The sequence below is a fragment of the Notothenia rossii genome, assembly GCF_949606895.1.
Source record: "Notothenia rossii genome assembly, chromosome: 2".
Lineage (NCBI taxonomy): Eukaryota > Metazoa > Chordata > Actinopteri > Perciformes > Nototheniidae > Notothenia > Notothenia rossii.
This window is the reverse complement of record NC_136904.1, coordinates 70,074,895-70,090,874: the sequence shown is the minus strand read 5'-3', so window position 1 is coordinate 70,090,874 and position 15,980 is coordinate 70,074,895. Positions and strand designations below refer to the sequence as shown.

Genomic DNA, 15,980 nt, shown 5'->3' with positions numbered 1-15,980 from the left:
CTCACTGTGAGTTATCTGTGCTGTTGAAGAAGATAGTCTGGATGAAGATCGAACTCTCGCAGATGGGATATCTCAATCAATGGAGGCTTTCCAACTGCAGGATCCGCAGGGGATATGTTCAACTAGACTATGTTCAACTTTATATACAGACATTATATCTTCTATCTATCTATCTATCTATCTATCTGAAAAAACAATATGTATAATCTAATGCATGGACTAATGTGGTTTTCAGCCCCAACATTATTAGGGAGACTACTAGTACATTTTGAGATTTTTGTCTCCTTTTAGACTAAAGAAAACACCTACAAAGAACATGAAGGTGTTCCATTTATTACGCTTTGTCAATTTGTCTGTATACTTGTGTCTGAGCATTAGATATTTTCATTTGCATATTTAGGCATAACACTTCAGACAAGTTTTTTTCCCCAAAAACTATTGGGGCGTTTCTATCTTGGTGAAGGTAATCACCATGGGGATGTTTCATACGTATATAAGTGAAATTTTGGACTCTATTCATGTAGTATTTTGAAAAATGTCTGGAATTTCAAATCAATAAATTAATTATTTGAATAGATATCTTTTAAAGGCAGTCTATGATACTTTGTGCCAGAAATGTCCACTTTAGTAGCCCTTAAATACACTATACTTTCCAGTTACCTTCCTTTCTAAATGATGGCGGTTTGTACATGAGTTTGTGAATACATAATTCACAGCCTCGTTTAGAGCACACATGTAGATCTACCAAACAATATACAAATATTTTTGTAATGGCTGTTGACATATACAAACCTCCTCCCTAAAACAATTGATTAATGTGTAACAATATAAAACAAGACCTTTTAACCTGGATTTTTTTCCAAGGTTGACATTTCTGTACATTGGACAAATCTGTGCATACTGCATTTATGCAGATTAGCACATATTCATATATTATATTAATTACATTTTTTAACCTTATTCACTTGTAGTATCTAATAATGCATAATAATTATTTTCCCTTTGTTTCAGAGGTATGGATATGGTGGATTTGTGCAGCTTCATCATCACTGCAAGGTGAGTCAGTTTGTCTTTTGTTTGCATGTACTGACAGGGTGCAGGAACTATGATGCAATTGTACTGCATACAATGCCGGGGACACAGCAGGTGTCTCCCAGCTGCGCCACAGCCCCCCCACCCTAAGGACCTTTCAGCCCACCTCTCTATGTGAGCAGCTGCACGCGTCAGCACAGTGCCACTGTATCACTTCAAACAGGACCACGACACAGCAAAACACAGAGCAGCCTACAACTTTGACATAGGACTTTGGTTTGGCATCAGCAGGTTGCACATAATGACGGATAGTTGATTGTGTCACGTTGATGCACTCAAACATAAGATGAACATCTGTTTAAATCCTGATGCCAATGTTAAAACAGGACTCCAGGTGCCATTTTAGTTGTGACAGGTGGTGATGCACCCAAGGTGTTTTATCACAGCCAACAATAGGGGAAGAAAACACTGCGCAGATGTTGTTTGTATATCTACAGTTAATTATGTGCACCCCTTTACATAGACATTTTGTCTGTTGTCGATGAAAGATTGCATCTCATATTTCACATGAAACAGCACTGCGTCGCCACCATGTGGTTGGATATAGATGTGTTACGATATCCAAATCTCTCTAAAGAGTTTGAACATTGATATTTAATTAAGTGATATAACCAAGAAGAATACATCTGCAATGGTGATCAGACTCTAATAAGGACAATCTCTTAATTATAGTCATATAAATACTTATAATATAAGTTATATATATATAATAACTTATAATATAAGCCATTATAATAACTTTTGAAGCTGGCACTGGAGCTTTGAAGCACCTCCTTACCAGGTGCACCTCGTCAAGCACATCGTTACATCAATTCAGAACACCTGGCCACTAGAGGGAAAAGGCACAGGGAACATATACATCCAAAACAGTCCTAAGAACTTACATTTGTCCCTAATTGTCCTCTGTAAAAAAAATGGATATGACCCGTGATGAAAAGTAACCACAGTATTTACTCCAGTACTGTATTTAAGTACAATTTTGAGGATCCTTTGGCTTGAATATTTGCATTTTAAGCTACCTTAAACTTCTACACCACTACAATTTGTAAGCATATTTTGTCCATTTTAGTTTATTTGACATTCGTTATATTGAAGAGTTTATAATATTTAATACAAAATATAGATAAACTGAAGAATTGGGATGTACTATATTGGATAAGATAGCCTACACTTTTTCTTCTGTGAAAATCACCTGGAAATATGAATTATAATTAAGCTCCACCTTTAATAAATACATTAATAAAGGGAACACAATAATGGGTTTGTAGTTAAAGCAATGTATTATTCCCAAAATGGCCATGCTGCACAATGAGTTTTAGTTTTAGTACTAGAATATTAATGCAAACACTTGAGCATTTTTACTCGAGTAAAAGTTACATACTGTAAGTAAAAATATGGATATTCTATGAATATACTGCAGTATTATTTCTTCATCCATGGATATGACTGCTGGTTATGTCGTGTTTCAGGGTGAAGCGGACATGATGAAGGATGGGAAGCTGTTCAGGGTGATTCAAGAGAACTGCTGGGATGCAGACGCACGCATAAGGGACATGGATGAACATGGTATATATATTTTTAAGACGTGAAATACTTGACGACAATTTATATTTATGATGCCTAGATTTGCTTCTGTTTCTGACCCCTTCAGGTGTCTCAGTCCAAGCCCTTTCTACTGTCCCTGTGATGTTCAGCTACTGGGTAAGTGCACAAAAACAATGCAGCTGTAGTTATGCAATGCTGTTCAAACAAGGAGCAAATCAAATTCTAGGCTTTTATACGATTGCGCAAAGCTTCTTAACTCTTTTTCAGTCACAGAAGCATACATTTGAACCATGCACCTCCAGCTTTCAAATATTTTATTTAGCTTAAAGTCTTATTTTCGGATTACAGGCCAAACCTCATGACACACTGGATCTCTGCGTCCTTCTAAATGACGACTTGGCCCAGACAGTACGCAGCCATCCCACCAGGTTCGTGGGCCTGGGCACTCTCCCAATGCAAGCCCCTGACTTGGCGGTTCTGGAGATGAGGCGTTGCGTGAAGGAGCTGGGCTTCCCTGGGGTCCAGATTGGCTCACATATCAACAACTGGGATCTCAACGCCACTGAACTCCATCCTTTCTATGCTGTGAGACATTGAACATGGCAGACCATGCTTGTATAATTACATTGTTAGTTCACCTATGTTTACACTGTGTTGACTAATTTCAAACTGTGCATGGAAATCCTTTGTATTTGAGGATCAAAAATTGAAATATTGATCTTGTGGTTTGTCTTCCGTGCAGGAAGCTGAGGAGCTGGGCTGCTCCTTATTTGTCCACCCATGGGACATGCAGACAGATGGGAGGATGGCTAAGTATTGGCTGCCCTGGCTGGTGGGTGAGGGAGAACGAGTAGGAACAGGAGCTTTTGAATATCTCCTGGTCTAGCCAATACAAGATAAAAAACACAGTTTTCCAAAGAGCAAACTTTTAGCAGCATTTTTTTTGGTAAGCACCATTCAAACATTAAAAACGGCATTATGAGTGCCAACATCAAGCATTTTGAATAACAAAGGAAGTGTAATTCATGTGTAAAATACTGGATTTAGCTCAATACTCAATAAACCTCAATAAAATATGTTATTTAAACGGCTAATAAATCTAATCCAATTCAATTTTTCCTCCTGAAATACGATCCTGGGATCTTGGCCAGGGTCATACCAAAACGGATAAGCCACAAGACTCGAAGAAAATAATTGCCAATAAAATGTTTTTAACACATGGTAAAATACAATGATTTGGTTTGGACTGGAGATTATCGAATACTCAGCAATGGCCATTAAACGTAACATTTATTAATGCACTGACATTGTAGCCAACTGAGACCAATAATGCTCTTCTTTTTGCTTTTCCTTCTCCCACTAAGTGTATTATCCTACCTATCAAATTATTGTTTAATAAGACCTCTAAGTAAAGAACATTTTCTTTTCTTTTCCACCCCAAAGGCATGCCGTCAGAGACAACCATGGCTATTTGTTCAATGATATTCGGAGGCGTCTTTGAGACATTTCCAAAACTGAAGGTCTGCTTTGCACATGGAGGTAGAGGCCAAATGTTGCTGAAAAAAGTACATGTAGTGTCAACTTAAACATATTCCTCAAGCTCAGATGTTGTTTGACTTCTATCGCTTATGCTCATTTGCTTACAGGTGGCTCTTTCCCATTCACCATTGGTAGAATTGAACATGGCCACAAAGTCCGCCCGGATCTTTGTGCCGTTGACAACGACATCAGTCCAAGAAAGTACCTTGGTTCTTTCTACACCGACTCCCTAGTTCACGATCCAATCGCCCTGAAGCTCCTCATTGAAGTTATCGGAAAAGTGAGCTTGTACTCATTAAATGCACACAAACCCTGTCTTAATGGTCGTGATACAGGGCTCATGCATTGAGAAAACACTGAAGGAGGGTTGCTGGTTTTAAGTGTGTAGTGTGCATGGGAAGTTCTAAGAATTATTTATGTGAAACAACATTAACCTTGGTTACACAAACAGTATACACAGGCTCATTAAAGTAGTTGTTGTAGCTCTATTGATGTGTTGAAGCACTCTGATGCCTTAGAATGGTTCTACTGTAGCTATAACTTAATTATTTCTACCTTTCATCTGATAGATAGAGATACTCTGGATGTTTATATCTGCTTATGTACAACTCTTAAGTAGTTTTACAAGTTAACATGCATGTATTACTCGTTCAGGATAAAGTGATGCTTGGAACAGATTATCCATTCCCACTGGGCGAGCTGCAGCCTGGAACACTGATTGAGTCAATGGACGAATTCGATGACAAACTAAAGGTGAGAATATGCTGTCATGAATTCACCTTATATTACATTGACAGGTAGAAAAGTCTAATCAGCAGCAGTGCAAAGTAAAACAAAATAATTCATTAAAAAAATATTATAAGAACTGCGTGTCTGATCTAGTAATTAACATGGCTTGTACTATTTTGCTTTACAGGATAAATTGCTTGCAGGAAATGCATTGGAATTTTTGGGCCTGAAAAGAGAGAAGTTTGTGTGACATGAAAATCATATAGTGCTACATTGTGTGAAATAGTGCAAAGTCTTTATTCAAACATTCATATTTGCATGAATAAGATAATGATTTGGATTAGCTTGTATATTAGTTATAGGCTATTAACAATTGTGTTGTCATTTCATATAATAAAGTAATTTCAGTGTGTGAATTGCATTACATGTTTGCCTTTATTATATTTATCACTTTATTCTTACATGCTATCTTATGCTTAACCCATTTAACAATGTTCCATAGAGAATCATTCCTGCCCCTTACACCAAAGTACTTACCACACATTTAAGGGAACCTTTGCAGTCAATCCATTATAACTTTGTTTTTATTTTAATTGTTTGATAGAGTGGTTACAGAACAAGTGAAGATTGGTGAAGATAGGTCTATCACGAAAGACAGACATGCAGGACTACTACTCCTGGAAATTACCCAACAGTGTTCAGTTGTTAATGTGATATACCAACACTCAAATTGCTAAAAGAAGCTAACTAATATTAAAGGTGGGGTAGGTAAGATTGAGAAACCGGCTCGAGATACACATTTTGTTATGCTTTTAACATCCCGATAGCAATGAATATCTGCTTTGACAAAAAATCCATGCAAAAATGTCATCTGTGGAAGCCGTAGTACTGTAAAAAGCACGACCAATCATTTTAGCCGGCCCGGCTAAAATAACTGGATGGCCTACCTGTCCAACCCTGTCTCCTAAAAATTACGTTCCCACAGAACTAAACTGCATTCTCAATTACGTTTAGCTAGAAACTTATTTTCTCCCATGTTACATTTGTTATGAACGTATCTTAAATACGTTTATTTTCTACATATCTTCTCGAAACATATTTTCTCCCACGTTACGTTTCTTATGAACGTATCTTAAATACGTTTATTTTCTACATATCTTTGCCATTTATTGTCTTGCTTATAATAATGATAATAGTCATTTATAAATATCATTTTAGAGCACACATTTGAAATCGAGAATCGGGCTCGATATATGGTTAAATTAAAATCAGTAGACGAGGCTGTTACTCTCATGAGCGAGGCAGAAAATAATAGTTTTAACATGCCAAAAAGCTGCTGTGTCGTTTATTGCACCTCAAACATTAAAATAAATCCAGAGTTACGTGTTTCTGTACTTCCTCTAAGAAGAAAGGACAGTAACAGAAGATCTCTGTGCCTTCAGGCTTGATCGCCGTTCAAATGACAGCGTTGGTTTCCCCAAAAGTAGGCAGGGCTGTAAAGTGACGTAGATTTTACTCTCATCTAATATTCAAAACTATTCTATTTATTCTAACGTAAATTACATGCCAGTGTTTTATCTTTTTATTGATTTGTTTTTATGGTAAAACTTTATATTAAGGTACACAAATTAACCATCAACTACTTGTTAATTAACATGCATATTAGCAGTATATTGGCTCTTTATGGCACCGATTCCTTCCTGGAGTTCAAAGATCAAACTAAGGCGATACGCAGGGTTGGCAGCATGACCTTTACCCCCGCTCCTCAATGACGCCCACCAAAATCACCGCAGATACGCGCACCATCTCCTCCGTCTTCATCACCGTGCCTACGTCAACCACCTCTCCCCCCTTGCAGCATGTCCTTTAACAAACAACAACAAACTCTTACTGATATATGCTGGGTCCAGGCTCAAGGGCGAATCCAATTTAGCAGTGATTCCATGTCAGCCACAGCTTGTCACAAAAAATCTTACTGATAGTGTATCTAATAAACTTAAACTAGCTTTATTAAATGTCAGGTCTTTGGCAGGAAAAACATTTTTAATCAATGATTTTATCACTGAGCACAATCTCGATTTTATGTTTTTAACGGAAACTTGGATTGAACAAAATAACAGTGCAGCTGTTCTTATCGAATCAACCCCTTCCAACTTTAATTTTATGAGTCAGGAAAGAATGCATAAGAAAGGGGGTGGAGTTGCTATTTTGCTCAATGATTCCCTTCAATGCAGGAAGACATCTTATGGGAACTTTGCTTCTTTTGAATATGTGGCCCTTCAGCTGAAATGCTCCTCTCTAGCTCTGTTCCTAAATATCTATAGACTAAATATTTTCTTTGAGAGCTCTATTTCTGTTCACAAACATTTTCAAAAAGAGGTAACCACAAAGCAATATTTAACTGAAAATACTAGGGAAATGTTTACTCACAATCTTTCTTCCACACTTGCCCCTCCTAACATCTCAGTAAATGAGCTAGTAGATCATTTTACTTCAAAAATTAAAAATGTTATAGATGCCATTGCTCTAACTAAGGTAAAGGAAGAAAATATCTCCATGGAGAAAGGCCATGACCTTGAGAGCTGAAAAAAGAGAGTGTCAAAAAGCTGAACGCAGGTGGCGAAAAACAAATCTCCAGGTTCACTTTGAAATCTATAAAGAGAGACTTGGCTTTTATAATTTGGAATTGAAAAACGCACGACAGTCTTTCTTCTCTGACATAATTTCCAAAAACAAAAACAACGCACGTGCCTTGTTTGCTACCGTCAACAGACTAACTAACCCCCCAGTGTCAGTAGCCTCTGAATTTCTATCCACCAGGGCATGCAATGATTTTGCCACCTTCTTCACTGACAAAATTCAGAAAATCAGACAAGCAGTCAGTGCCTCTGCATCAGGTACAGCAAATATGTTGTCCCTATGTCCACTTAATATAAATTCAAACACCATGACACAATGCCATCAGATTAATCATAAAAACCTAGAGGACATTATTCAACTTCTGAAATCCTCCTCCTGCTGCCTTGATATTATTCCAACAGGATTTTTCAAAGATGCATGGTCTCATTTCTACTTCATATCGTAAACAAATCTCTTCACTCAGGTATTTTTCCACAGGCCCTGAAAACTGCAGTCATTAAACCGCTCTTAAAAAATAATAATCTAGATGCCTCAGTAATGAACAATTACAGGCCCATATCGAACCTGCCATTTCTAGGTAAAATCATTGAAAAAGTTGTTTCAACAGTTGAGTAATTTCTTGCATTTAAATAACTGTTTCGATGTGTTCCAGTCAGGCTTTCGTCCAAACCACAGCACTGAGACTGCTCTTGTAAAGGTCTTCAATTACATCCACTTAAACAGAGACAGTGGCAGAACTTCAGTGTTAGTATTATTAGATCTCAGTGCTGCGTTTGACACTGTTGACCACAACATATTACTCGACCGACTAGAAAACTGGGTGGGACTTTCGGAAACAGTTCTAAATTGGTTTGAATCCTACTTAAAGGACAGAAAAAACTTTGTTTCTATAGGTAAATACACATCTGAGTTGACAAATATGACATGTGGGGTACCTCAAGGCTCCAACTTGGGGCCTCTTCTCTTTAACATCTACATGCTACCACTGGCTCAGATAATGAAAAACAACATAATAAGTTACCATAGCTATGCGGATGACACACAAATTTACGTAACAATTTCACCAGGAGACTATGCTCCAATTCAAACACTGAGTAAGTGCATTGAACAAATCAATGACTGGATGTGTCAGAACTTTCTCCAATTAAATAAATATAAAACTGAGGTAATGGCTTTTGGAGCCAAGGCAGAACGTATAAAAGTTAGCGCTGAGCTTCAGTCTGCAATGTTCAAAACAACAGATAAAGCGAGAAATCTAGGTGTAGTCATGGACTCTGACCTGAGTTTCAACAGTCACATTAAAACAGTTACTAAATCAGCCTACTATCACCTAAAGCATATATCTAGGATTAAAAGACTGATGTCACAGCAGGATTTGGAAAAACTTGTCCATGCTTTTATCTTCAGTAGACTGGACTACTGTAATGGTGTCTTTGCAGGTCTCACTAAAAAATATATTAGAAAGCTGCAGCTGATTCAGAACGCTGCTGCTCGAGTCCTCACTAACACTAAGAAAGTGGATCACATCACTCCTGTTCTGAAGTCTTTACACTGGCTTCCTGTATGTCAAAGAATAGATTTCAAAAATACTGCTGCTGGTTTATAAAGCTTTGAATGGTTTAGGCCCAAAATACATTTCTGACCTCCTGCTAAATTAGGAACCATCCAGATCTCTCAGGTCTTCAGGGACCGGTCAGCTTTCTGTCCCCAGAGTCAGAACTAAACATGGTAAAGCAGCGTTCAGTTATTATGCTCCAAATATCTGGAACAAACTCCCAGAAACCTGCCGGTCCGCTGCAACTCTTACTACTTTTAAATCCAGGCTGAAGACTTATCTTTTTGCCGCTGCTTTTAATTGAACTATTCAGATCTTAAACTGCACTGTAACTTTTATCCATGTATTTTTTTCTTTTAATGTTTATTTTATTATCTTTTCTTTTTAATGACTGATTTTAAATGCCATTTTCTTAATGTCTTTCACTTTTTGTAAAGCACTTTGAATTGCCTTGTGTTGAAAGGTGCTATATAAATAAACTTGCCTTGCCTTTATTAGTCATTATAAAACACTTATTAATGCCTTATTCTACATAAATGAAAGTGTCACGATCACAGGTACAGATCAGAACCCAATAGCACGACTCAGATACAACCAGTTTTTAGCAATGTTCAGTTTATTCAGGTCTGGGACAGGCAGGGTAAAAACCAGGAAATCCGTCAGACAGGCAACCAAAACCAGACAGGGAGCAGGCAGGAACTCGAGATCCGTATACAGGCAGGCAGAGGTCAAAAACCGGGCAGGACAAAAATTTAGGCTAGAGAGTAACACACTCGAGAGCTTGGCGGAAACGACAAGACAATCTAGCAAAGGACAAGTGATAGTGAGGTGGTATAAATACTGTGGAGTGATGAGGGAATGAGTAACAGGTGAGGGGAAGGGCTGGGAAGACCAGGTGAGGGAAATGAGCTGATTACAAGGGCCTGGAGAAGGTGGGATCTGAAATGACAGGAGAGTTTAAATGAGCCAAACCAAACAAACAACAATAAATGTTTCTAACTTGTGACAGAACCCCCCCCCCCCCCTCTATGGACGGCTCCTGACGTGCCACGTGGTTGATCGGGATGAGCCTGGTGAAAGTCAGTAATGAGAGATGGGTCAAAGATACTGTGAGCGGGCACCCATGAACGCTCTTCAGGACCATAACCCTCCCAGTCCACCAGGTACTGCAACCCTCTACCACGTCGCCAGGACTTGATGAGGCGACGGACAGTGTAAACAGTCTCCCCGTCGATAGTCCGGGGTGGTGGTGGGGGTCTAGAGGGGGGCTGAAGAGGGCTCACATTGACTGGTTTGATCTTGGACACATGGAAGGTAGGATGAATCCTCATAGAAGGGGGCAGATGCAGGCGGACAGCTGCAGGATTGATGACCCTAGATATGGGAAATTGGCCCAGAAAACGGGGAGACAACTTCTTCGACTCAACTCTGAGAGGGAGCCCTCTCACACGTTGCCCTGGGGAGTACTGTGGAGCTGGCTTGCGACGGCGATTGGCGGACCGTTGATAACAGACGGAAGAGTGCAGTAGCACGGAGCGGGCCTTTAACTACATGCGTCAACATCGGCTTGCAAATGCCTGGGCAGATGGGACGCTGGCCTCACGTTCCTGTGCAGGGAAAAGGGGTGGCTGGTATCCGTGGGAGTATTGGAATGGAGAAAGACCAGTAGCAGAACTAGGAAGGGTGTTGTGGGCATACTCAACCCATAGAAGCTGCCTCGACCGGGAGGAGGGAGTGGAGGAGGCTAGACAGCGTAAGGCAGTCTCCATCTCCTCGTTCATTCGCTCTGCTTGACCATTGGACTGGGGATGGAATCCGGACGAGAGACTGACACTGGCTCCCAGCAGCCTACAAAACTCGGACCAAAAACGTAAATTGTGGTCCCTGATCAGACACAACGTCACTGGGGAGACCATGCAGCCTGAACACATGTTGTAGCAGGATTTCAGCAGTTTCCTTGGCAGTAGGTAATTTGGTTAATGGAATAAGCAGGGCAGACTTGGAAAACCGGTCTATGACTGTGAGTATGTGTTACCGTGTGAGGGTGGTAGTCTAGTGACAAAATCCAAGGAGATGTGGGACCAGGGAAGATGAGGGGTAGGCAAGGGATGAAGAAGAGGGAGCTTGGCCTGAGGTCTTATTTTGGGAGCAGACTAGGCAAGCAGCAATGAATTCCTTGGTATCCTTCTCCATGGAAGACCACCAAAATCGCTGTCGAATCAGGGCTAGGGACCGTCTCACTCCTGAGTGACAAGCCAGACGAGAGTTATGACCCCACTGGAGAACCTGGGTACGGAGAATGGCAGGAACAAACAGACGGTTAACAGGACAGGCACTTGGGGCTGGGTGTTCAGCATTAGAGCACTTGACCTTATCCTCCACCTCCCAGGTCACCAGACCAATGACACATGTAGAAGCGATGATATTCTCAGGATGACATGGAGAGCTCTCTGGCTGGAACTGGCGAGACAGGGCGTCAGGTTTGATGTTCTTAGAACCAGGTCTGTATGAAAGAGAGAAATGAAAGCGCGTGAAAAAAAGAGCCCATATGGCTTGACGAGAGTTCAGCCGCTTAGCTGAACGGATGTACTCCAAATTGTTGTGGTCAGTCCAGACCACAAAACGCTGCTCTGCTCCCTCCAACCAGTGTCTCCATTCTTCCAGGGCAAGTTTCACTGCCAACAGTTCTCAATTTCCAATGTCATAATTTCTTTCTGCTGGGGACAGCTTCGAGAGAAGAAGGCACACGGGTGCATCTTCTGATCCTCGGCCGACCGTTGAGAAAGAACTGCCCCAACCACAGTGTCCGACGCATCTACCTCTACAGTAAACTGCCGAGTAGGATCTGGAAAAATCCAAATAGGAGCAGAGGTGAAGCGTGATTTTAACTCACTAAAAGCCCCTTCTGCCACAGAGGACCACCGGAAGGGAATGTTCTGAGAGGTGAGAGCTGTGAGAGGGGCTGCCACCAAACTGTAGTTTCGAATGAACCTCCGGTAGAAGTTGGCAAAAACCAGAAAGCGTTGGAGCTTTTTGCGTGTTGAAGGACGTGGCCAGTCAGTCACCGCCTTGGTTTTGTCAGGGTCCATCTTGATGTTTCCGGTGGAGACCACAAATCCCAGGAAAGGGACTTCTGTGGTTTGGAACACACACTTCTCGGCCTTGACAAAGAGGTGGTTCTCCAAGAGCCTCTGGAGGACTAGGCGAACATGGACCACATGCTCCTGTTTTGACTTGGAAAAAATCAAAATGTCATCCAGGTATACAAAAACACAAACGGCATGACTAAATACTCATAATGTCCACTAGGAGTATTAAATCCCGTCTTCCACTCGTCCCCCTCCCGGATTTTCACCAAATGGTATGCGTTGGATGGATTAGGGGTCGAGAGGGCATTTCTAAAATTCATAAATCGGCTCACCAGCGCACTCTGGATGACTGGTGAGCCCTGCCTTTTACAGCACAAGAGGAGGCAAAATGACCCTCCAGGCCGTTGTACCGCAGGCGGCGCTGTCGTTCTGCCTCGGAGAGCCGGGTCCGCCCCATCTGCATTGGTTCAGAAGAGTTAGAAAATCCTCCTCTCACCTGTTCAGTAGCATGCGCTGACGGGAGAGGCGGAGCCTGAGGGGCGACGGAGAAAACCCTCTCTCTCTTCCACTCCCGAAGACGGTAGTCAATGCGGATGGAGAGAGCCACGAGCTCATCTAAATCAGCAGGAAGGTCCCAAGCTGCCAGTTCGTCTTTAAGGCGATCCGACAGACCGTTGTAGAAGGCATCGAGAAGTGAAGAAGCATTCCAGTTACTCTCGGCGGCTATGGTACGAAACTTGATGGAGTAATCGGACACAGATCTCCCTCCTTGCGCCAGGTTAAACAGTCCCCGAGTGACCTCTCTTCCGGGTGTTGCGTGATCAAAGACTTTACGCAGTTCATCGGAGAATAAGCTTACAGACGAGCAGGCAGAGGATTGTCTCTCCCATTCGGCGGTACCCCAGTCTTTAGCTTTGCCCGTGAGAAGAGAGACAATATACGCCACCCGGGATCTTTCTGTTGGGAAGGCGGAAGGCTGAAGCTCGAAGGCGAGGGAACATTGGACCAGGAATGGTCTGCACAAACCTGGGGCTCCAGAGTAGCGTTCCGGAGGGGGCAGGCGTGCCTCCGACGTCGGAGGATTCTGGATTCGAACAGCGGAAGCTGGAGTTAGATCCGGACTTTGGACCGTAGGAAGAAGGTTCTGAAGATGATCACGGAGATTCACAAAGGTCCGTTCGTGACGAGCGGCCATCTCCTGCATAGCTTCAGCCAGGAAGGTAAGCTGCTGCTCGTGGCTTTGTAACCTAACATCTTGCATTGGCGGTTCTGTTGCTGAGTCGGCTGGGTTCATGTTGGCCAGATTGTACTGTCACGATCACAGGTACAGATCAGAATCCAATAGCACGACTCAGATACAACCAGTTTTTAGCAATGTTCAGTTTATTCAGGTCTGGGACAGGCAGGTTCAAAACCAGGAAATCCGTCAGACAGGCAACCAAAACCAGACAGGGAGCAGGCAGGAACTCAAGATCCGTATACAGGCAGGCAGCTAGCCAAAAACCAGGCAGGGCAAAAATCTAGGCTCGAGAGTAACACACACTGGAGAGCTTGGCGGAAACGACAAGACAATCTGGCAAAGGAAAAGTGATAGTGAGGTGGTATAAATACTGTGGAGTGATGAGGGAATGAGTAACAGGTGAGGGGAAGGGCTGGGAAGACCAGGTGATGGAAGTGAACTGATTACAAGGACCTGGAGAAGGCGGGATCTGAAATGACAGGAGAGTTAAAACGAGCCAGACCGAACAAACAACAATAGATGTGTCTAACTTGTGACAGAGAGTAACAAATGCGTCACTTCCGGGCAAAAATAACGGCTCCGCCCACTTTTGGGGGAAAACAGCGCTGTCAGTTGAACGGCGGTCAATACAAATTCTGAAGTTTTTTCCAATCCGATCGGAGAGCCCGATTCCAATGGCCAGACAGGCAAACAATTGCATTAAGCCATTAGAAATCAATGATCGGGCTCGATATATGGTTAAATATAGCAGTAGGCTATCGATTCTCATAGATAAGAGTAACATCTACGTCACTTTACGGCCCCGCCCACTTTTGGGGGAAACAACGCTGTCATTTGAATGGCGATCGAGCCTAAAGCCACAGAGCTCTTCTTTTACTATCCTTTCTTCTTAGAGGAAGTACAACAACACTGAACTCTTGATTATTTTTAATGTTTGAGGTACTATAAACGACACAGCAGCTTTTTGGCATGATAAAACTATCTTCCGCCTCACTCATGAGAGTGGAGCTGGAGAAATTACAGCCTTGCATACTGATTTTTATTTAACCATCTATCAAGACCGATTGTAGATTTCCAATGATCGAATATGATTGTTTGCCTGACTGGCCATCGTAATCGAGGTTTTTGAAGATCCAAAAATCCACGGTTTTCAAAAAGATTTGATCGGGTTGGCAAATATTTCAGAATTTGTATTGACCGCCATTCAAATGACAGCGTTGTTTTCCCCCAAAAGTGGGCGGGGCGTAATTTTTGCCCGGAAGTGACGTAGGTGTTACTCTCATCTATGACCATATTCTACAAGTAATAAGCCATTAGTTGAGAGTTTTTCCTCAATAACCCTCTAATTAGTGCTTATGTATTGCAAGTAAGGAAGTTGTTGTACATGAGTTTTGGTCTTAATATGCTCTGCTCAATATGGGCCTAATAAGGCAGTAGTACCACAAGAATAGTAATTCTCCCATAAAAACACTTAACAAATATGATCTCTTCTTATGTAACAAGACATTAAACTATAAGTGTTAATTGTGTCTAAATAACTCAAAATTAAGTATTTATATATATAGGAATATGTTCCCTATTTTAAAGTGAAGTCTTTTTTATAACCAATAAGCTAGTAGTTTGACTCTAATTAGATATTTCTATCTAAGAATATGCTCCCTATTTTAAAGTGAAGTCTTGTTCATAACAATAAGCTAGTAGTTTGACTCTAATTAGGTACTTCTATCTAAGAATATGTTCCCTATTTTAAAGTGATGTGTTGTTCATAACCAATAAGCTATTAGTTTGACACTAATTGACCTGAATATGTTCCCTATAAAGTTGCCTCCTCTTCACACTTTGTAAATAAACATTATAGCACACAACTACTGAAATTAACCTCAACAGTACATGAACAAAGTAGGCACACGTTGAAATATCTGTTTTTATTAATGAACCACTATAGAGAGGTTCAGACACATACCAAAACATTTCAAGTTTCGCCAAGGCTGAGAACACATAATGCAGCCTGTACGTTTTTAAAAAAAAGTTTTTTTTTTAACTGCTTGTATGTACTTACACAATAGGTGACAGAGAGAAAGTGACTAGAGGAGTCGCTACTTCCTGTACCCGGTTTCCTGTCTACCCTTCAGTACATACAGGTCAATATCACCTTGCTATTGGTAGCTGAACTGTCAATACCCCAACACATATTCTTAGATATAAATACCCAATTTTGAATTATTTAGACACAATTAACACTTATAGTTTCATGTCTTGTTAATAAGTGTTATTATGGTAGAATTACTATTGTTGTGGTACTACTGCCTTATTACTTAGGCCCATATTGAGCAGAGCATATTAAGACCAAAACTCATGCACAACAACTTCCTTACTTGCAATAAATAAGCACTTATTAGAGGGTTATTGAGGAAAAACTCTCAACTAATGGCTTATTACTTGTAGAATATGGTCATGCAGAATAAGGCATTAATAAGTGTTTTATAATGACTAATAAAGAGCCAATATACTGCTAATATGCATGTTAATTAACAACTAGTTGATGGTTAAT

The 15,980-nt window shown here is 41.0% G+C and overlaps 2 protein-coding genes across 2 annotated transcripts in view; both read left to right on the top strand.

Annotated features, from left to right (window-relative positions):
* The window catches only part of LOC307029667 (zinc finger MYM-type protein 1-like), a gene marked incomplete at its 3' end in the record, with an annotated part of 7,984 nt that extends 6,636 nt beyond the window's left edge, over window positions 1-1,348 (top strand). Inside the window, exon 4 of the mRNA XM_079665746.1 lies at window positions 1,215-1,348. Within this exon, the coding sequence (XP_079521872.1) occupies window positions 1,215-1,348 (134 nt within the window). The remainder of the gene's footprint in view (window positions 1-1,214) is intronic.
* acmsd (aminocarboxymuconate semialdehyde decarboxylase) lies at window positions 931-5,321 on the top strand. The gene is made up of 9 exons (XM_079666635.1): window positions 931-1,056; window positions 2,562-2,658; window positions 2,744-2,793; window positions 2,986-3,222; window positions 3,380-3,473; window positions 4,081-4,176; window positions 4,284-4,456; window positions 4,831-4,929; window positions 5,093-5,321. Exons 2-9 carry the CDS (start codon window positions 2,574-2,576, stop codon window positions 5,153-5,155), a joined length of 897 nt encoding a protein of 298 aa, XP_079522761.1. The 5' UTR covers window positions 931-1,056; window positions 2,562-2,573; the 3' UTR covers window positions 5,156-5,321.
* Window positions 5,322-15,980: the final 10,659 nt, after the last annotated feature.

Excerpts from the sequence above, each read along its gene's own strand:
- acmsd (XM_079666635.1), top strand. The coding sequence starts at position 2,574 with ATGATGAAGGATGGGAAGCTGTTCAGGGTGATTCAAGAGAACTGCTGG. Across the intron at positions 2,794-2,985 it reads CTGTGATGTTCAGCTACTGG|GCCAAACCTCATGACACACT; the intron begins GTAAGTGCACAA and ends TTCGGATTACAG. Across the intron at positions 4,930-5,092 it reads AATTCGATGACAAACTAAAG|GATAAATTGCTTGCAGGAAA; the intron begins GTGAGAATATGC and ends TTTGCTTTACAG.